At 37.7% G+C, this 22,074-nt stretch overlaps 3 protein-coding genes across 3 annotated transcripts; all 3 read right to left on the bottom strand.

The window, feature by feature from the left end:
• Positions 1–3,884: 3,884 nt before the first annotated feature.
• On the bottom strand, positions 3,885–4,823 carry LOC132950867 (uncharacterized). Its single transcript, XM_061022466.1, has one exon. It carries the CDS (start codon positions 4,821–4,823, stop codon positions 3,885–3,887), a length of 939 nt encoding a protein of 312 aa, XP_060878449.1.
• Positions 4,824–4,850: 27 nt separating this feature from the next.
• Positions 4,851–7,452, bottom strand: LOC132950858 (uncharacterized). Its single transcript, XM_061022457.1, has 3 exons — positions 6,475–7,452; positions 5,546–6,382; positions 4,851–5,474 (listed from the first exon to the last, which is right to left on the bottom strand). The coding sequence occupies exons 1-3, from the start codon at positions 7,450–7,452 to the stop codon at positions 4,851–4,853; spliced, it is 2,439 nt and encodes an 812-aa protein (XP_060878440.1).
• Positions 7,453–18,357: 10,905 nt separating this feature from the next.
• Positions 18,358–19,137, bottom strand: LOC132950842 (tigger transposable element-derived protein 4-like). Its single transcript, XM_061022436.1, has one exon. The coding sequence runs from the start codon at positions 19,135–19,137 to the stop codon at positions 18,358–18,360; it is 780 nt and encodes a 259-aa protein (XP_060878419.1).
• Positions 19,138–22,074: the final 2,937 nt, after the last annotated feature.

The following is a 22,074-nucleotide window of genomic DNA, read 5'->3' as shown; positions in this document are numbered from 1 at the left end:
TACCTACTTATCTTATTTGTAAATTTGTAATTAAAGTTAAAAACGAAGATATTCTTCCACCTTCTAGTATTGAAGAAAATGATACAGAACATAATCAGCATAATTATTTGATATGTCAAAACTCCAATTCTGGTAAGTAAATATTTTCTTAATTAGGAAAAGTATTAGTTTTGGGAAAAGCTCAGAGCTTAAGAATGCATTTATATACTGAATTAGATTATCCAGAATTTACTTACCTTTATATAGCAAATAATAATTTGTATAATTAATTATAATACTGTTGAAGAAAATCCAAGCATTTTTACTGTCCTAAAAGTTAATGACAGACACGAAAATAAAAAAATTTAAAAAAAACACATCATTATAAAATTAATACATTCATCGCTTCGCTCATAATCTAATATAGCAGACATTATTAATATATTATAATGAAACCGTTTAATTCATACAATCTTGTATAAGTTAAATTATAAAATATTTGATCATCATATTTTTTTTAATAAATGAAAACAAAATTAATAGTCCAACCTTATAAATACATAAAGAATATATAGACATCAGAAACATAACTAAAATAATAAATAATAAAATAATAATTACGCAGTTAAGATACCTGAACAAACAATAAATACAAATTCCAATAAAAATAAACAAATATTTTTTTTTCCATATTTATAAACAATTAAATAATATTTTATAGATTATAATATTATTTGTATACAATTAAATATATTTGATAATATTCATCTGTAAAATAATAAAATGTAACGAACAATCGAAAATATTGTACCTAGAATAAAAATAAACCTTTTTCAGTGTTGGGAAGGAACGGATTCCTGGAACGAGTTCTTTTTGTAGGAACGAATTCTTTATTTTGAGGAACGTGTACGAAAAACACAGTTCCTTGAAATTTGAATACAGTTTTCTATGTTTTTACGCGTTAACACATAAGAAGGTATTTTTAGTTGATTCATGACTAATGACATGAAGTATGGACGATGGACCCCTGTCCCCTAAACACACCAACACCTCGGCTAATATTTTAGGAAGTTAGAATTAGAAATGTAGCATTAAATAAAGCATTAATTGGACCATTGGAAATGCCTAAATTGTAAAAAAACATTTATTAGACTATTACGATAACAGTGTTAACGAATATCAACAGAATAAATTGCTTACTACACTTTTGTAGAGTACTCGAAATGTCAGAAAACATCGCAAGTCCCCCGGCACTTGTGGAACTGTCTTGTATGTACCATCTATTCCAATCATCTCTGCTGTAGCCAACTCTTCACGATACCTGTAAATAGCGGAAATGTTTGAAAAAATAACTCCTACACTTACCTCATTTACAATCAATACTTGATTGAAAAATGCTGAAGAAGGAATTTTAAATGTTGAAGCGTAATTTGCATTTCGGGGGTCGCTCAACATTTCTGAAAGTTAGTGGATGTCCCGAGGCAATTGTGGGCGTCTTGATTGTCTCATCCTTTTCGCTCTCGATTGTGTCTGGAGGAATGTATAGTTTATGGCAGCTTGAGGATGTCTACCAAAAGTATAAAAAATTAATATATATTTAGCATAATTTATATATTTGTATTTAACCATAACAATTAAGTTAATTAACTTACTTAATTATTTCACTGTTATTAAGACCTCGAAGTGATGGGGGTTGTAAATGTGCGATCAACAGCTCTTTCACCGAGTGCTTTCTTCAAGAATGGTTCATTTAAGTCAATTGCTTCTGGATCATGGTTGTGAGGAGTTACAATAGAAAGTCGGTTGTCCCTCTCATTTCTACTGATTGATGCTGAACCATGACACACAGGACCTCTTATTCTATTCATCAGTAACTTCTTTCGATAATATTCAAATCCCAAATTATCCACAAAAAATGTTGGTTGAGTCTAATGCCGTGGATTATTCTGTATGTTCTTGGTTCTGCATCTATGGCAAGTTCTTGTGGCCATCTTGTTGTTCTTCATCATATTATACTGGAGCTTCTTATTCATCGGGTGCTGGTACATCTTCTTGGGCTTCTCTATCTTCCTGTTGGGGCTGAATCTGAACTACAGGCAACTGTTGGACGTAGGTGGATGTTTGGAGTACCAGCTTCTTCTTCGTGATTGGCTGGGATGACATAATTGTGATCCCTCAGTGCCATTTCAAGAGGTGTACCTATGCTGAAAAAAACTTAAAAAATATTAAACAAACAAAAGAAATATAAATGATTAGCATATATGGTTGGCCTTAAAAAAAACCCGTTTTTTCTTGTACTCGCAGGTAAATTGCAGATAGACAGATTTATGAAGAACGGGATTCTTATACAATATAAATTCTAGGTACCTACTTATCTTATTTGTAAATTTGTAATTAAAGTTAAAAACGAAGATATTCTTCCACCTTCTAGTATTGAAGAAAATGATACAGAACATAATCAGCATAATTATTTGATATGTCAAAACTCCAATTCTGGTAAGTAAATATTTTCTTAATTAGGAAAAGTATTAGTTTTGGGAAAAGCTCAGAGCTTAAGAATGCATTTATATACTGAATTAGATTATCCAGAATTTACTTACCTTTATATAGCAAATAATAATTTGTATAATTAATTATAATACTGTTGAAGAAAATCCAAGCATTTTTACTGTCCTAAAAGTTAATGACAGACACGAAAATAAAAAAATTTAAAAAAAACACATCATTATAAAATTAATACATTCATCGCTTCGCTCATAATCTAATATAGCAGACATTATTAATATATTATAATGAAACCGTTTAATTCATACAATCTTGTATAAGTTAAATTATAAAATATTTGATCATCATATTTTTTTTAATAAATGAAAACAAAATTAATAGTCCAACCTTATAAATACATAAAGAATATATAGACATCAGAAACATAACTAAAATAATAAATAATAAAATAATAATTACGCAGTTATAAAGACCTCGAAGTGATGGGGTTGTAATTGTGCGATCAACAGCTCTTTCACCGAGTGCGTTCTTCAAGAATGGTACATTTAAGTCTTTTACGTACCAAATCTCAATAAAATTAAAGAGGTTCCGGCCACGTTATGTATATGTTATAATTTGTGAGATGAACCTTAGGATAGGACTGAGAAGTATAAATACATAAAATAAATTCTGACACTTGTGTATTGTAATAATAGTTGATATTTTCAATTCATACAAACACTTTAACAAGGATATACAGAACGCTTATATTTAGTGTTAGTAGTATAATATGGTAACAGTAATGTGGTAATAATAACAATATATGACAACTAATGTTGACAATAAACAAAATAAAAATGTAATTCAGACGGTTAGCTGACTCACGTAACCAGGTATGGGAGATAACCTGGCGGAGTTGCTGGATGAATCGGCGGACGGGTGCATCAATCAAACATCCAGATGATAATTATTCGGAGATGACGGCACAAAACTGATCGCTCATAGGCGTATGATGGCGCAAGCGTATATTTGAGAACGGCTGATGGCAGTACACCAGAACACTTTTTCGCGTAAGGTGACGCAAGCGACTGGTCTACAGTTTATGAGTACGGCTGCCGACTTCGTACCATGATGACAACTGGGGACTTTTTATCATGGCTTTTACGATAAGTTGTGGATGCTATCATGCATCTACGGCCAATCATACGTAACATACTCCCTTGTTGAAATGCATACTTGATTTCAATCTTCTTCGTTTGGAGTTTGGACTACTCATTTCGCGGTTCATCACATACATTTACTGGTTACGCTATTTTAGTTATACAGTACAAATACATAAAAATTATATAAAAGAATAATACAAATTGATACAGATTAAATACAATAACTCACTCTTGGAAAATGATTTAAGATAGTAGAAATTATCTATCAACGAGAAGCATGGCTAATTTTACTATTGGTCGTGTGAGGGTTCCGTGTTCTGTCCGCACTGTGGCTACAAGCACCACACCATCAACGCCCGAGATTTGTTGGATTCGACCAAGTTTCCACTGTATTGGTGGTTGGTTTGGCAAGTTTACTATTACTAAATCGTCAACCTTGATGTTCGGTTGATGGTCAGTCCATTTATTACGTCGTTGTAACGATGACAAATATTCTGTGGACCAACTGTTCCAGAATGACTGGTACATTTGTCGAAGAAGCTCCCAACGATTGAGGCGATTTTGGAGCACATGGGTCACATCTGCTTCTAGGATTTCTACCATTGGGTGGCCAATGAGAAAGTGTCCTGGGGTTAATGCGCGATAGTCGTTTGGATCAGTGGATATTGGTGTAATCGGACGTGAATTAAGTACGGCTTCGATACGAGTTGTTAACGTGGCCATTTCTTCAAAAGTCAAACGTTGAGTACCCACTACTCGTTTCAAGTGATACTTAGTGGATTTTACAGCCGCTTCCCACAGACCACCGAAATGTGGAGCTGCGGGAGGGTTGAAATGCCACTTACATAATATACTGTTGGAATATGTTGTTTGAGCTGTGGGATCTAACATCATTTGTCGTAATTGCTGGTCAGCACCTTTGAAGTTAGATCCACAATCAGTATAAATATCGGTCGGAGTGCCACGTCGAGTAACAAAACGGTGTAGGGATGCTAGAAACGATGGTGTGGATAGATCTGATACCACTTCGATATGTACCGCTTTAACAACCATACACACAAAAATTGCAAGGTAACACTTGATTGATCGTGAATTCTTGTGACGGTTCTCGGCTATGGTAAGTGGACCAGCAAAATCAATACCTACACGTAGAAATGGTCGACACGGTGTTACGCGACTGGCTGTAAGATCGGCCATAATAGGATGAGCAATTGATGCCCTATGTCAAGCGCACACCACACATTTGTAGACAACATGGAGTATGGCAGATCGACCGGATATTATCCAATAGTTACTTGCTATTAACGGGGACATTAACTGAAGTTCGGCATGGAAATAAGTTAAATGGAAATGTCGAATAACAAGTGTCATCAACACACTTGATTTTGGCAACAATATTGGGTTTTTTGCGTCAGCTGGCAAAGTGGCGTTGCGGAGACGACCACCAACACGTGTTATGTTGTTTTCATCAATAAACGGTGCAAGTTGGCCGAGCGAACGAGGGACTATCTTTGAAGTGGGTGATTGTAGAACATTTAGCAAGTTACCGAAATGTAGTGCTTGTGTTATACGGATGATCGGAAACATTGCTTTCGCCACTTCTTCATGAGAAATCGGATCGTTGATGAACGGCGACGGTACCTTGCGCGTATGGTTTGTAAAACGACAAATGAAGGCCATCACCCTTTGTATACTGCGCAGAGATGAAAAACATGAAAACCACTCAACTTCCTTCACGGGCACCGACACTAAACATGATTTCGTTGAATCCGAATATTCCGGTAGTTGCGACGGTGGCACGGGTTTAAAACATGTAGTTGGCCAGTCAGATTCAGGTAACTTTAGAAACTGGGGGCCATGCCATATAAATGTTGGCTTGAGATTTGAGATGGAAATAGTCCTCTCGATACACAATTTGCCGGGTTCAACTCAGAGGCAACATGACGCCAGTGACAGTTTGGTATAAGTTCGGCGATTTTTGCTAATCGATTTGTGACAAATATTTTAAAGGTTGAATGAGGTGATGTGAGCCAAGATAACACTATGCTAGAGTCTGTCCACGCTTGTATTGTCGAAATGACTATGTTATTCTGGAAGGTATTCATTAAACGATGTAATACTTGTGCTAGCAGTAACGCTCCACATAGCTCCAAGCGTGGTATAGTTAAGGTTATTTTGGTCTTTGTGATCTTAGAAGGTGAAACTTTCGACTTCGCGGTAACAAAGTGTATATGTATGCGTCCATCCTGGTGAATATTGCGCAAATACACCACGGCACCATAACCTTTCTCCGATGCGTCAGAAAACCCAATGAGCTGTACAATACGAAGTTCATTGGGGGGAATATGACGACAAATCTTTATATTCGAGACCATATGCAACTCTGAAGAATATTGTTGCCATAAGTCAGATAAGTCGGGTGGTAATTTATCGTCCCAATTTAGACCCGCCTGCCAAAGTAATTGCATGAAGCATTTGGCCCAGAAAATCAGAGGAGCAAGAGCCCCAAGAGGGTCATATAATTTTGCAATTGTTGACAACACTGATCGTTTTGTATAGATATGAGGTATGGATGCCGTATGGTAACTAAATGTATCGGTGTCAGTGTTCCAATGCAATCCGAGTATTTTTATTCCAGCTTCATCTTTAGGATCAAATGATAGGCTAGTAGCTTGATCAGCATTAGGAATTCTAGATAGTAATTCTTTGGAATTTGACGACCATTTTTTAAGTTCGAAACCACCTCGGAGTAGTAACTGTGTGATTTCTTCTTGTAAGTTAAGTAACTCTTTTACACTATTGCGACCGGTCAGGATATCATCTACATATGTTTGCGTTGACAACACACGGTTGACGGGTGAAGATGTCCGTCGTTTTGTTCTAATTCGTGCAACACTCGAATCGCTTGAAACGGCGACGACGTAAGTCCATATGTGATTGTCATAAGCTCATATTCACGGAGGGGCTCTAGAGGTGTTGCACGCCACAATATGTGCTGGTATTGACAGTCTTCTTTATTAATATTGATTTGACGGTACATTTTACAAATATTCGCCGTGAATATGTATTGGTTGAAGCGAGAGCGGTGTAACAAATCAGTTATATCTGTCTGTAGTTTCGGGCCAACATGGAGCAAATCGTTTAGCGACTTTCCCGACGACGACTTGGCAGAACCATCGAACACAACTCGAAGTTTCAATTTTTGTCCATTTCGTTTCACCACCGCATGGTGGGGAACATAATATTTCCCTGGTGTCGTAGCGATTCTCATGTGACCATGTTTTTCATACTCAAGCATGAATAGGCGATATTGATCATATACCAGCGGTTCTTTTACTAACTTACATTCCAAATTGTAGAACCGCGATATCGCCATGTCACGAGAGCCACCAAGACAAGATGGATCGTTACAAAATGGAAGTGCTACTGAAAACCTACCCGTACTATCTCGAGTTGTTGTACGAAGAAAATGGTCTTCAAACTGTTGATCGATAGTGAACGAGTTCTGTGTTGGTACAGGTTCTTCGATGGTCCAAAACTGTTGTATTAAGTGGTCTATCGAAGGCTCTGGTGTCAACAATAAAGAAACCAAGGGTGTACGTGACTCCAAACCAGATTGACCCACTATTATCCATCCTAAACGTGTTTCGAATGCTGATGGACAATTTGGCGTATGTAATACCTTACAAGATTGTCCTAATATATACGGGTAAATATCTGCACCTAGCAAAAAATCGATCTGACCTGGTACGTCGAAATGAGGATCTGCGAGTGTTAAATGTGAATATGTGGTACGAGCTGTACTGGCTAATTGTACGTTCGGCATAGGTCCAGTAATCTTAGATAAAATTACAGGTTTACAATAAATTTCTGGTGTCGTCGAGTGACGGGGTAATAATGTAGAAGTAGTTGAGCCTTTTGTTGTGGATACTATTGTTTTGGACAAACCAGTTACCGCGGTATTACAATGCCTACGTTTAATGCCCAATCTCGACACACACGCAGTAGTAATTACGGATATTTGTGACCCGGTATCAATAAGCACACGAACGGGAGATAATTGTCCACAGGGATACGTATTACGTATACGTACAACAGCTGTACCGAGTACTACGTTGGTATTCGAACTGGACGTCCCCACACACTGTCGGTCGTATCTGACACAGTTGGTGCGGATGTAGCCGAGGGCGTGGGTGTCGAATGATTAATGCTAGTACTTTTATTCCTGGTTGGCAGAGTCCTACCCCCACCTCCACGCGGTGCCGACTGGAAACGGAATTCCGGTTCCAGCCAACGGGGGAGGCACAGAAGGCAAACTGTATAAAACCGAACACCGGCGGGTCAACACCAGCGACCAGAGAGGGCCAACATCGCCCTCCAACCACCGACAACAGACCGAAGGCTCGATGCGAAGACAACCGGGAAGCGGGGACCAAACGGTCAGACCACCCAGCGCCTCAGTACCATCATCCGAAACTGCCCCACTGTGGCAGGCGTGCCCCGGGGCATTAGTAGGACACCCACAGCACGGCTTGGTCACCGTCCGGGTGATCGCGATTGATGTGAAAGGGCGCTCGGGCCGAACGCCTCAAGTCTCCGCCGACCGGGCACTCAACGCACCGAGCAGCACGCAGCAATACTAGACACGGAGGAGACAGAAGGAAAACTGTATAAAACCCAAATACCGGCAGTCATCAACCGACCACGCAGGGCTGACATCGCCACTGATAGAACACCAGCCGAAGACGGAACTTCGGGAGACTAGCAGCAAGCGGCACCACACCGTCACCCACCCGCACCCCCAATCACCTCATCCGAAACTGTCCCACAGCGGCTGGTGTGCCCCGGGACATTATTAAGACACCCACAGCACGGTTGGTCACCGTCCGGGTGATCGCGATTGAGCGTGAGAGGGGCCGCGGATGCGGTGTCAGGAGGTGCCGTGGACTGCAAAGCTCCCGTGAACGACGAGTATAACAACAACGGTCAGAAGGAAAACTAGGAAACCAACAACGGCGACACGCACACTCCAGAACATCAAGGAGAAGACGCGACGAACGAGTTAGAAGCCGGCCGACTGATATCCGGGCCGAGAATCATCAGAACGAGAAGACAAGACCGGCGGGCAGCGAAGCCGGGTCGAGAACCCACAATGCAAACAGCAGGCCTTCAGCCAAAATGTATCTTATCTGATAACATGTAAAACTAATTTAAATGTGCGCCCTTAGAGGACCCAAAAAACAGGTGTAAAACAAATACATAAATTGTACATCATTTTAAGTATAATAAACGATGGCGGCGTCGCGGCAGTAATGCGAAAGCAGTTAGTTCCCGCGGCGCCGTCGGTTATAAACTGAAAAAAAAAAAAAGTACTTTTATTCCTAGAACAGGAATTTTGTCGCGTTTGTGCTGTGTCCAGATGTAATTAAGAATGGTGTTTAGGTGCGCAATGACGGCAGGTATATGTAGATTCGCATTCAGAAGTTTTGTGGGACGTACTTAAGCAGTTCGTACATAACCGGTTTGACTTCACAAGTCGAAAACGTTGTTTTGCGTTTTGCTGTAGGAACTTTGGACACTGGTACACGGCATATTTGCCTTTACATATTACGCACAACACTGTTTGAAAAGTCGACGATGTAGCTAATGAGACTTGAGATTTAAAATGATTTTTGTGCCCATCGTTAGGTCTTGCAGATACTGAATTTGAGTTTTATAACACTTGGCACCGAATTTGTACGAACTCAGCCAACATGTCGAAAGTAGGTACTTCAGCGGTGTGATACTCAAATTCAAATGCTTGACGAGTTACAGGATCCAGTATACGAGCTGCGACATAAAATAAAAAGAACCCCGAAAAATCATCGACTTCGAGTGCATTTATCGCCGCTATATTTTCCTGGAATGTAGTTAAGAAATGTTTTAACTCTGCGAGGGATTCGGTTTTTATAGGAGAAACCCGAAACAGTGCATCCATATGTGCACCCAAAAGCACACGTTTATTGTCGAATCGATCATTCAAATTTTGCCATACAATGGGATAATTGGCTTCAATCAACGGCACCGATTTTACCGTTGCAGCCGCCGCACCTAATACAGCGGACAATAAATGATGGAATTTTCGAATCGTTGGTACTTGATCATTATCATGCACTAAAGACAGGAATGTATCACGGAAAGATCGCCAATGCAGAATGTTTCCATCGAACGACGGCAAGTCTATCCTTGGTAATTGAATATTTCGTACGATAGGTGTTGAAACTGGATTCTGCTTAGTTAAGCCAAGTTCATTGCATATAGATTTTATAGTATAATATTGTTCCAAAACGAGTTTTCCTATCGGGTGGTGTATAGTAGAGAACTCACTGTCGCGGTCGAGTTCAATAAGCTGGTCTAAAATAGAATCTTGATAAAGACGGACGTCGCTAATTAATATTTCAAGATCGTCTATTCTCGGTTGCAATGTCGCGATATCGAAATGTTCAATTTTCGTGCTATTAGCAAGACCCAGTAAAATCGTAATTTGCTCCGCGACTTGGTTTCGTTTGAAAATGTTTCGTTTTAGCAATCGCTCGCATCTCTCCTGATCTCCTGCACTCAGAGGCATACTGACACTCAGGTAAATTATTTACTTAATACGATACAATATTGAAATTTGAATTTTGCATACACATACAGATGTATCAGATAATAACTATTGATGGTGTCGGCACCGATGCGGTCGGGACATTTGCGGTCGGCACCTTTTGCGTGCCATTTGCGGTCAATTTATTTCTATCTACCTGACTATAAGATTTGGGTGCTAAATATAATATTTTATATACTATATACTTAATTTATGCTAATAGGTATAATATAATACTTTTTTACTATAATTCATTACATATTTAAACTTCCCTTCACACTTTTCCAGGCTTAGGACTGGCAGTATTTTTTACTGGCGTGTTTAAAAATTCACATAATAATCACAATTCACTGTACTTACATAAAAAAATTTAAAAACATTTATTATTATAAAAATGCACATAATAATATATTTGTCAATCACAATTCACAGACTCACAGTACATAATAAACATAACCTTATTCTAATTTTTGAATAATAGCTATTTTTTTAAGCATTTTTCTAAATCATTATCTAATTCATAGTCTACAAGTCTACTAATGTTTTTCTAATTCTTTCGTCTAATTGTATGTACATTTTTAGGCGTATACAATACTAAATTACCAAACACTGAGTAAATATTGCCGACGAGTGAACGAATGATAATAAAAATAAAATTAAATAAAATATACGTAAACGTTTTCTCCTTATCGATAATGACATCGAATAAACACAATCAACCAAACGGCTGTATCACAAATTGGTTTATCCAGTATAAATAAATATCACGGCCAACACATTTTCATACTATGGCAGTATGGCGTATAACGTGTAAGTAGGTGAATTGTGATTGACAAAAATATTATTATTATGTGCATTTTAGATTCTGAGCGGAGCGATGAATGTATTGACTTTACAATTTTACAATGTGTGTTTTTTTTTAATTTTTTAATTTTTTTTTAATTTAATTTTTATTTTTGTGTTTGTCATTAGATTTAAAAAAAAATTAGGGTATGTTCTTTATGTAAGTACAGTGAATTGTGATTGACAAGTATATAATTACCTATATCAATTATAGTAAAAAAGTATTATATTATACCTATTAGCATAAATTAAGTACATAGTATATAAAATATTATATATAGCACCCAAATCTTATAGTCAGGTAGATAGAAATAAATTGACCGCAAATGGCACGCAAAAGGTGTCGACCGCAAATGTCCCGGAACCCTATTGATATACCTCCGCGGTTCGGTAGGTAATAAGTAATAATGACCGTTACCTGAACCTTATATTATTGATTGCCGTAATTGACGTCGATAACACTTGTTACAAATACGCGACTAATTAGATTATTATTTGCATATGACATATTCGACTTTAGATAACGTGGGAAATGTTATAGATAAAGTTAGTAAAATTAAAACAAATAAATAAATATGATACTTAAGATACCTAGTCAACTATTTAAAAACAAGTAATAAAATATATAAAATGTTAGTATGGTAGGTTATAGTAGGTATAGTAAATTATAATAACATCAATACTAATAGCAATAAAAATCACAGACGAGTATTTAGTTCTTCAAGCCATTTTATAGCTGTTGGTCCACCCTCGTGTAGTTTTGTTAATCCTTTTTTGAACATTGTAATGGGACACGACTCAACCATATGTTTGATTGTCTGCGTTTCTCCACATTCGCAAAGTGGAGAGTCTACCATTCCCCATTTGTGAAGTAGGTAGTTGCATCTTCCTTGTTCCGTTCTTATTCGATTAAGCGTTGTCCATGTAGCCCTTGTGCCATCCCAGCCAGGGACTTTTTTAAATGGTTCTTTGATCAGGTCTTTATTACGGGGTTCTGACTGTTCCCAGCGTCTCGTCCATAGGTACTCAACTGATTCGTTTTGAGTTTCTGCATGCCATATGGGAGCTCTAGACTTAAGGCGTAATGGCGGATGTTCGAGGATGTCAATTTGTAGTGGCAAAACTGGTAGCAGGCTTTTTAGCTTATGTAATATCTTTGTGGTGTGTGATAGTCTCCTTAAGTCTGGGGGGGCTATATTCGAAAGGGTGGGTAACCATATTGTCTGAGTGGACCTGACTGTACCTGATATGATACGCATGGTATGGTTTAGTTGTACGTCAATTTTAGCGCAATGAGCGCTTCAGCCCACACGGGTGCACAGTATTCGGCTACGCTATAAACCAGCGCTAGTGCTGTAGTCCGGAGTACATTGTTGTGGGAGCCCCAGGTGGTGCTAGCTAACTTAGCCATAATGTTGTTGCGTGATTTTAGTTTATTTTTCGTTGGTTATATGTTAGGGTCCTATCAAATTTCAGACCGAGGTATTTGGGACATTCTTCTGATACAATATTTTCCCCATCAATTTGTATCTTTAATTCTCTGTTCGCTTCTCGGTTGTTAAGATGGAAAACCTTTGTTACAGACTTGCTTGGATTTAGTTTTAAATGCCACTTTCGAAAATATTTTTGTATGATTATTAGATCATCGTTTAGCGTTTCCTCAAGTTATGTGAAGGTTCTGGCTTGGGCGACAAGTGCTACATCATCAGCGTATATGAATTTTCTTGAGCTCGTGCAGGCAATGTCAGCAGTATATGTGTTGAAAAGAATTGGTGATAATACAGATCCCTGTGGTAGTCCATTTTGTAGTATTTTGTAACTGCTTACTTTCCCATTGAGAGATACACTGAATTTTCTGTTAGAGATTAGGTTCTCTAGTAGTCTTAGCGTTGTTTTACATTTTATTATTTTAGCCAGTTTTAGTAATAGTCCTCTATTCCAGACCGTATCATACGCAGCTGACAGATCCAGAAAAACTGCTCCGGATTTTTCCTGCCGTTGGAAACCATTTTCAATGTGCGTTGCTAGTGCAAGGGTTTGGTCACAACAACTTCTGTTTTTCCTGAAACCGGCTTGTTCTATAGGCACGGATTCTTCTAAGAGTGGTTCTAGGCGTCTTAAGAGGAGTCTTTCAAACAGCTTGTACATTGTTGACAGCAGGGATATAGGACGGTAGTTTTTTGGGTTCCTGGCTTCTTTGTTGGGTTTCAAAATAGCTATCACTTTAGTTTCGCGCCAGAGTCTTGGAAGAACATTAGTGTCTGCTATTTTACTGGCCAATTTTGCAATCCAGCAAATGCTTCGTGGTCCTAAATTTTTAAGGAATTCTGGAAGGATTCCATCTACTCCAGCTGCTTTTCCGTTTTTTACAGATTTTAATGCGTTATAGACCTCTTCAGTAGTGAACTCGTTCATAGGAGTCGACTTTTCTTTACACCTCCTTAGCTCTTCTTGGAATTCCCTTTTCCCTCGATTTTTTCGTTTTTATGGGGTTTAATATTTGATGTTTTATATAGTATATTAGCAACATCGCCGGCAGCTACACTACCAACCTTTCTTGTTGGTTGTGCTGCACCAAGCTTTCTCAAGAGTGACCAACTTTTCCTACTTGAATGCGTATAATCCATTTCTCCCATTGCAGCTATCCATCTGTTTCTTCTCTCTTCATCCAGGAGAGCTATCAATCGGTTGGCAGTTACTTCATTTCCGGTTTCATCGTATTCACGCAGTAGGGAGTCGCACTCTTTGCTCCAACATGGGATGTAATTCTGTCTATGCCCTCTTGGTATAGCCAGTGAAGCGGCTTTTTTAATAAGCTTAACAAATCTTAGATAGTTTTCTGGGATGGGGGGAATGCGATTTATGTTCTCCTCCATGTATTTAGTGAAATTTGGCCATACAGCTTTTCGTAGATTCCACCGGGGCATTTCGGGTTTGTTGATCCTTGGGAAATTTACTCCTATGTCTATAATAACTGGTTTGTGTTGGCTTTTGGGGAAGTTTGGTATGATTGAACGTGATACTCTTATAGGTTGGTCATCCTTGTCTCTTGACGTAAAGCATAGATCAGGTGATGTGGTCGTCCCCCAGCGGCCTGATTTAAAAGTTCCCCCCTGCTTAGCGTCGTACACTAGATGTAAGCGATGGAGTGTGGCCCAGCTGGTGAGTTTTTCCCCATCTTCGTTATCTCTAGAGTAGCCCCATTCAGTACTATGTGAGTTGAAGTCTCCTATGTAAATTGAGGGGACGTCTTGTCGGACTGGGAGTACAGTGTTGGACCATCTTTCTGAGGGTGGTTTGTAGACGTTGTATATTAACAGATTTCCTAGAGATATGCCAATTGTGTGTGCGTTACCCTCAACAGGATTTATATGTTGTTCTTTATAGTTTTGGTTAATATATGTAGCCAATCCATGTTTTGCGTGTCCTTTATAGTCTATCATATTAAAACCAGGTATTTTCAGGCGTCTTGTTTCATTTTCCGGTACGTGAGTTTCTTGTAATGCCAGTACATCTGTGTCTTTAAATATCCTGCTTATAATGTCGGACTTGGCTCTCGTTAATCCTTCTACATTTAAGTGCGCTACTCGTATTGTTCTTTGTGACTCTTTTTTACTAGGGTATTGATGTTCGTCCATATGCATGATGATTTCTTTTTTTGTGTTTTTGATTTTTTATATTTTTTGAAGGGTATTTTATTTTTTATGGTATTTACGCGATGATCACGTGCGTCAGTGGGGTAGTCCTTAAAAGAACTGTTTTTGTCGAATGAGCCAGGAGATCCGTGGATGTTTGGCTGTCGGTTCGATGCTATTTGGTTTCGTGTATTCATTGTTTGATCCGTGGAAAAATCTTTGAGAGATTCGGAAAGCAGACCAGGAATACACTACTCACAGGGGAGACCTCGAGAAGGTATAGCATCACCTCCCCCGACTAATTAGATGAAGACCGGTAGCGATTATGGACGATTAAAGTTACACACATGCGTAATGACCGAAAAGTTAACAATGGTTAGTCCAAAGTCCAAATATTCGCACTGTGACGGCGGCGACGACACGCAACGGTCTTTATCAAGACAAGCAATTTATTAAATCTGAATTTTGCCCAATTATTTTATGACTCGTAATGATAAAATTATTACGTTCAGGAATCGGTGCAAGATTGTACTTTGCACCTGATTTTATATTGTTGTTTAAAATAGGTTCATTAACTGTATTACTCGACATCGTTTACAAAATATGACACCCGCATCTTTATCAACTAGGTACCTAATTACTAATAGAAAAACAAATACAACAGATCAGATATTATATTATTATATAGTTACTTATTTATAGAATTTAACAATACTTTAGTATTTTTGGAAATAAGGCTCAGGGTATTTTTTTTCGAAAATTAGTATATAATATATTACCTAATTCATAAGGTTTTTATATTATCAAGTTTTTGTTAATTTTAAAATCAGTAAACCTTTGTTTGAGGGTTTTGACATTGACAGTAATATTTAAATTACTTAGATAGGTACCGAATAGCAACTACACTTGATTGCCGATTGGGTACTTTTCGGTTATCGTATTCCAACGGCTGGCGGCGGCGGCCGGGAAATACCGATTCCGTTATCGTACTCTGTGCTGTATAACAAAAAATATAACAAAATAATAATAATAATATTCTTTATTTTTATAAATAATTATGTACATACCTATTATATAAACTGTAAAATGAAAGTAGGTACCAAAAATATAACTTGTTTTAATAAAATATGATATATTTATGAATATAAAATAAAAATCTTTTAGGAGGCATGAATTTAACGATGTCGCTTATAATTTGAGTAAATGAACAGATGTTTTTATGTTTTTGTCGCCAAAGAAATTCTCTTATAAAAGAGTCACTGACCGATTGTTCCTGAATGTCTTTTATTTCGTTCTTTAGACGATCGCCATAAACACTCAATATTTTGTGTATGTGCCCCGCTATCTGGGTCTACAAATTTATATTTTTGTTTGACCTGCATATGCTGAAATGCATTATTATGCTTTAAAACAGCGGTCCTCACTAGGATTGTAGAATGGGCCAAATGTAATTTTTGAAAATTATTTGCGGGCCGCATACATTTTTAATTATTTTTTTTAATAATTAAAAACATTAAAATTATATATATACAGTAGAATCCGCTTAATTGGGACACATCGGGCGGTAACCTATTTGTCCCCATTATCCGACTGTCCCGATTAACCGAATAACTAATAAACCGAAACTATTTAAGTGCATATATACATACATAATAACTTTATTTAAAAAATACATACATACACACTTAATTAATACTTTATTTAAAAATTACATATGTATTAACTATTATCATTATTATTATTATTATTATTATTAGCAGTTGTACATTATGTATACATATTATTTACTATTTAAAATATAGAAATACGAACACCACGTTCTGTAACAGCAGAAAACCATTCGTTCATAGCTTTGTCTACTTCGGGATCTTTGCCTTCTCGTTTTCTTTTTTTGTTTACAGGTGCACTTTTGTTGTCGTTTAATTTTTCATATTGTTCACGAATAGCTATTTCATTATTTTTCAATCGGTTTAGTACCGATTTAGACGTGCCTATTAATTTCTCTAACTCACGAAGACTAGTACTATGAGGTTGAGCCTTAATTTTATCCAGTATAGAAATTTTTTCAATCAATGTTAAATCTTTACGAGACATAATAGTGTTACGTACTAACACAAACTGGGATTAATAAAAACGCACATACATTAATACACATCGACGAAAAAACGTGAACTAAAGGTTTTCGATTTTGTACGTAGGCTAGTTGACTCTTATCGTGGTAAAAGAAAAAAATGATTGACATAATTTACGTAAGATATAAGTAAATTACCTGTATGTACATTATATGTACATATACGTGCGTATATAAAATACAGTGGTCGCCGCTTATAATGATCACATCCGTCCGAGAGTATTTTGATCACTATAACCGGAAATCACTATAAGCGGCGACTCAAAAAATATCGAAAAAATAACGAAATTTTTTTTAAATACATATTTTATTTTGTACAAAACATTAAAAATACTGTGCAAAATATCAAAATACAGTAGTACATATTAATTAAATTTAAATTTAAAAATTAATATAATAAAATAATATACATTCATACATACGAAATTTAAAACTTTTTTTTTTTTATTAAGAACTTTCAGTATACAACTATTATAGTTCAACAATTACAATGAACAATAAAGCTATGATTTACAATAAATTATGGCTTAGGAGTAATATGATAGTATAAAATAGATAATTAGGGGTAATTAGATAAGAATATAAAATGAAATGATATATTTTTTTTTTTATTTTTTTTTTTTTATAACATTATTAGATATATAATAATAAAAGAAATAATAATTATTTAATTTGAAAATGATATATACAACGAGTTGATGGGGGGAGCTGGAATTCGGATTATGGTGTAAATTGTTTTTGTAGAATAGTGGTGAGGAGGGAAATAAGTGGATTTATAAGAGCGGAGAGTTCTGTGATAAACTTAGCTAACAAGTTATCATTTGGGAAATTATTATGTGATAAACTATTATTGGAATTGGTGATGGAGGCATAGGAAGCTTCGGGAAGATGAGGAGGAATTTGGAGAGGGGGGAGCGTAGAAACAGTATTCGGATTTAAGTAATTTGATTTTTGTTGAATCGGCTGAGAACGTTTCTTATGTTTGAGAAGTTCATTATATTGTGTTGCTTTGAGGTTAGCTTGGTTTTTAATAATATTTTTGTACACGGGACAGCCCTTGTAGGAGGCTGTGTGTGGTCCTGAGCATAATGCGCATTTCGCGGGAGTGGTAGGTGGTTTTGAGCATTCGAAGGATAAGTGGTTATCTCCGCATTTGACGCAACGGGGGTTATGGTGACAAAAATTACTTGTATGAAAGTAAGCCTGGCATGACTTGCATTGAGGAAGGGCACGTTTTTTTTTTGGTAGTTCAATTTTAATTTTGGTGTGCAACATCGAGTCAGATTGAGAATGTCACTATTATTGGTTGCAGGTTTTAGATATATACGAAAAAGAGGCAACGCATTTTTGTTGATACGGTGTAAAATGTTGGTAACCTGAATTACTTCATAGCCTTTATCTGTGATGTAGGCTTGTATGTCTTCAACGGGCGTAGATGGGTGGAGGTGTCTGATAAACACACTGTATGGTTTTAATGGCTTGGTTTTAATTTAAAACTTAGGTTCTTTTAAAAAAGTCGGTAATTTGCCCCTGTTTTTTTGGTATGGAAACCATCATAATGTGCTCTAAGTTGTTCAACGTGTCAAAGTAATTTGTACCTATGTCATGCTCTTCAATAGCTCTTCTCAGTGTATTAATTGCATTGAATACTTCACTCCTGGTTACTGGTACTCGGTCCTCTGCATATTCAACTTCGTCTTCATCATGCACTTCAACATCATTTCCCTGTTCCTTATGTGAAACTATTTCAGCGACTATTTCGTCATCATTCATCACTTGAAAAACTGGTAAGTCCTTATCTACATCCAGCCACTCATTGAAGGTTTCTTTGTCTATCTGGAGTCCTGAAATATCTACTGGTACATCGAGTAAATCGAGTTCAAGGGCTTCATTCGTGGTTATGGGAACCATACCAGACTTTTTAAAGCAATTCACTATACATGAAGTTGCAACTTTCATCCAAGCATTGTGTGACATGTGAATTGCCTGTAGCACTGTCATGTTCTTAGCTATGTCGTTACCATTCCCTTGTCCATCATCGATTGCGTCAATAATTTGCCTTCTCATATCGGACCTGTAAAAAGTCTTAAAAGCTTTGATGATACCCTGATCAAGGGGCTGAATTAAAGATGTTGTATTGGGAGGAAGAAATACCAGTTCAATGTTCTTTAAAGAAAAGTTGGGATGCGCTGTACAATTGTCTAAAATTAGAGCGATTTTGTGATCAAGTGTTGAATCCCATTTTCTCAAATAACTTTCAAAAATAAAAGAGGTCATCCAAGCATTTGTATTGCTGAAGTAGTCAACAGGTAAGTTCTTGACACCTAGCCATAATACACTATACAAACAATACACTACACGCTAAACATACAGTGCACCGAACAACGCGACGGACGAAAACAAACTGCGTAGTCTATACGTACAAGTATACTGTCATCCGTTTACATATCGGTAATAACGGGAACATAAACGGTTTCAAACATATACGATATTACGATATGAAGTACACTCATTACGTGGGTCACATTAGATAAGATTAGGACGCCCATTCGTAATCGTTTTTCCCTCTTAGTGTACATAAAAATAGGTAATTTTATTATACATTTTATTTCCGACATGATTATTTCTGATCACAATAACCGAAAACCTGATCACAGTACGCGGCGAAAAATGCACTGAAGACGACTGTTTGTTCCGTTCCTGACATTTTTGATCACTAAAAGCGGCTGATTCTTATAACCAGTGAACACTATAAGCGGCGACCACTGTATAATAGAGCCGTAAAGATTAGATGATTACAGTTTCGATAAGAAAGTAGATAATTTAGGCCAAAATATCTAGTTAAACGATTTTATTTTTGTCTCTTATAACCGATGGTTTGTCCCGGATAAACGAAGTTAAATTGCATTAAACTTATACATCCGTTCGGGACTATGACAATTTGTCCCCATTAAGCGGTTGTCCCCTTTAAGCGGTGTCCCAAATAAGCGGATTCTACTGTATTGTAAGGAAAGGGTATTGTAGGAAAAAGTACATGAATGACATAAATGTTTTTCTTGGATTTATAATTATAATTTTAAATTTCAATTCATAGTTAATTTTATACTGTGGTATATTGGTAAAATACACAATATACCGGTTTTAATTTGTATTAAGTTGGTCATGTAAGAGACCGGTCCCCACCGACCGGCTCACGACGATTACGGTATTATTACGATTATTGTATATTATAATAAACCAATCTATGTTCGGTGTTCGAACCTTACTTACAATTATGTGGTGCGTTCTTATTTATATAATACCACCATCACTTCCCCTGCGCATAATCGCGGGATCAGAACAAATTGGCGACGAAGAAGGTCGACTACTTTCACAGTCATAGTTTTGTTAAGGGTACGTATCATATTATTTTGTACTATTTAGTCATCGGAGAACATGCCAGATCAACTAAACACAACGTCCACGACCACGACCACGACCACGACGACAGCAACTGCAACGACCCAGAGTGCGGGGGCTTAGGTACAGACTAGAATTATGTATTCACAAGTTATAGGCTCCGCGGGCACATTTGAACCGGATAACGATATAAAAATCTACCTGTCTCGGTTAAAAAACTTTTTTGATGCAAACGGCATAAAAGATGAAGTAAAAAAAAAAGCTATACTACTCTCGTCTATTTCGGAAGAGGTGTACAAGCTTCTATATAGTTTGTGTGTCCCAAGTGACCCGAACAATCGTTCATTCAAAACGTTGTCGACGTTACTTACGGAGCATTTCGAACCAAAAAAATCATACTTCGCTGCTACGTACATGTTTTACCTAGCCATAAAAACAGATGAAGAAAGCGTAGCACAATGGAGTGCTTGTTTAAGAGACCTAGCATCAAAATAAGGCTTCGGTACAGAATTAGAAGTCGTGACGTGACGTGTTCGTAGTCAGAATGGGATCAGGACGGGTTCAAGACCGTCTGTTGGAAGAGGATGCGTCAAGTCAAGCAGTCACGCTGGTTGAATTAGCGGAAATTGCAACCAACAAGGAAGCAACAATCAACGCAAGCAAGCAGTGGACAGCAGGAGATACGTCAATCAACTTCACTAGACCAGAAGAAGAGAAAACCATCACAAAGCAGACAAGGGGAAGGGACGATAGCCACGCCAACGGCAAGGTCAAATGCGGTGTCTGTGGGCGCGCTAACCACTCCACAAACACTTGTAAGTTTAAAAATTACACATGTAATGCGTGCGGGGTAAAGGGACACTTAGCCCCAATGTGTTATTCTAAACCTAACAAATCCAAGTCAGGGTATCAAAGTAAGACTCAAAATAAATTTCTATCGGAAGAGGACGGAGACGACTCATCTTGCGTAAATTTAGCCGATTCCTTTTTTTCTATGAGCGTAATTTCCAATCATAAATTAAAAGTAGAACCGTTTAAAATGACGTTGGACATTGAAGGTATTCCGATTACCTTTGAGATAGACACGGGTTCATTATATAGCATTATAATATGGGAGAAGACGTATAATTCCTATTTTCAAACAAATGTTATAGAAAAGAATGATATTGCGTTATCGGACTACGTAGGTAACAAGATCACACCAATGGGTAAGACCGAGCTATCAGTTACTCATGATGAGGTCGCACAGATATGGGTGTACATAGTACCGAGCGGCGGTCCCCCCCTAACCGGAACATTTTCGATCCTTAATGATTTTCCCGACCTGTTGTCCAGCTGGTCGGAACCCGTATCCATCACCGAACCATTTACCCGGTCCATTGTCACGAACTGTGGTTCCTTTGTCGGAACGTCGCTTTCAATGGGTTTTCTCGGGTGGATTCGGCGATTTCTCCGGTGTTTTCCTAGAGGCTCGACGGTTTTCACCGGACAACTCTTCACTCCGGAGGTTATCTTCGGGTGACCAAAGTTTTTCTCCGGAGGAATTCCGTTCGTACCGGATTTCTCCGGTTCAGAACCCTTCTGACCCGATTTCTTCGGGTCCTTTCCCGAGTCTCCGGTCCGTAACGCTCCGAAGTTCCGTTTCTTCGGGTCAGTTCTTGTAATTTGTGGTTCCTGTACCGGAACGTTACTCACTGCCCGACTTGAACTCCGTTGCTTACCTCTCTTCGGACGACTCGTACTTTTCCCGCCGGTTACTTCCTGGCCGGCCGGGACCCGGCGGTCCCGCCGGTCGTTTTGGCGTTTCCCGACTCT

The sequence above is a fragment of the Metopolophium dirhodum genome, chromosome 1 (assembly GCF_019925205.1).
Source record: "Metopolophium dirhodum isolate CAU chromosome 1, ASM1992520v1, whole genome shotgun sequence".
Classification (NCBI taxonomy): domain Eukaryota; kingdom Metazoa; phylum Arthropoda; class Insecta; order Hemiptera; family Aphididae; genus Metopolophium; species Metopolophium dirhodum.
The sequence above is the reverse complement of the archived record's forward strand: the minus strand, read 5'-3'. Positions and strand labels throughout refer to the sequence as shown.

Bases quoted from the DNA above. Each gene is read 5' to 3' on its own strand.
- LOC132950867 (XM_061022466.1), bottom strand. From the start codon at position 4,823: ATGGCCGATCTTACAGCCAGTCGCGTAACACCGTGTCGACCATTTCTA.
- LOC132950858 (XM_061022457.1), bottom strand. From the start codon at position 7,452: ATGCCGAACGTACAATTAGCCAGTACAGCTCGTACCACATATTCACAT. The intron at 6,383-6,474 runs GTGTGTTGTCAA...GAAATCACACAG, and splicing joins GACATCTTCACCCGTCAACC to TTACTACTCCGAGGTGGTTT. The intron at 5,475-5,545 runs GCAAATTGTGTA...CATGGCCCCCAG, and splicing joins TTGCCTCTGAGTTGAACCCG to TTTCTAAAGTTACCTGAATC.
- LOC132950842 (XM_061022436.1), bottom strand. From the start codon at position 19,137: ATGACCTCTTTTATTTTTGAAAGTTATTTGAGAAAATGGGATTCAACA.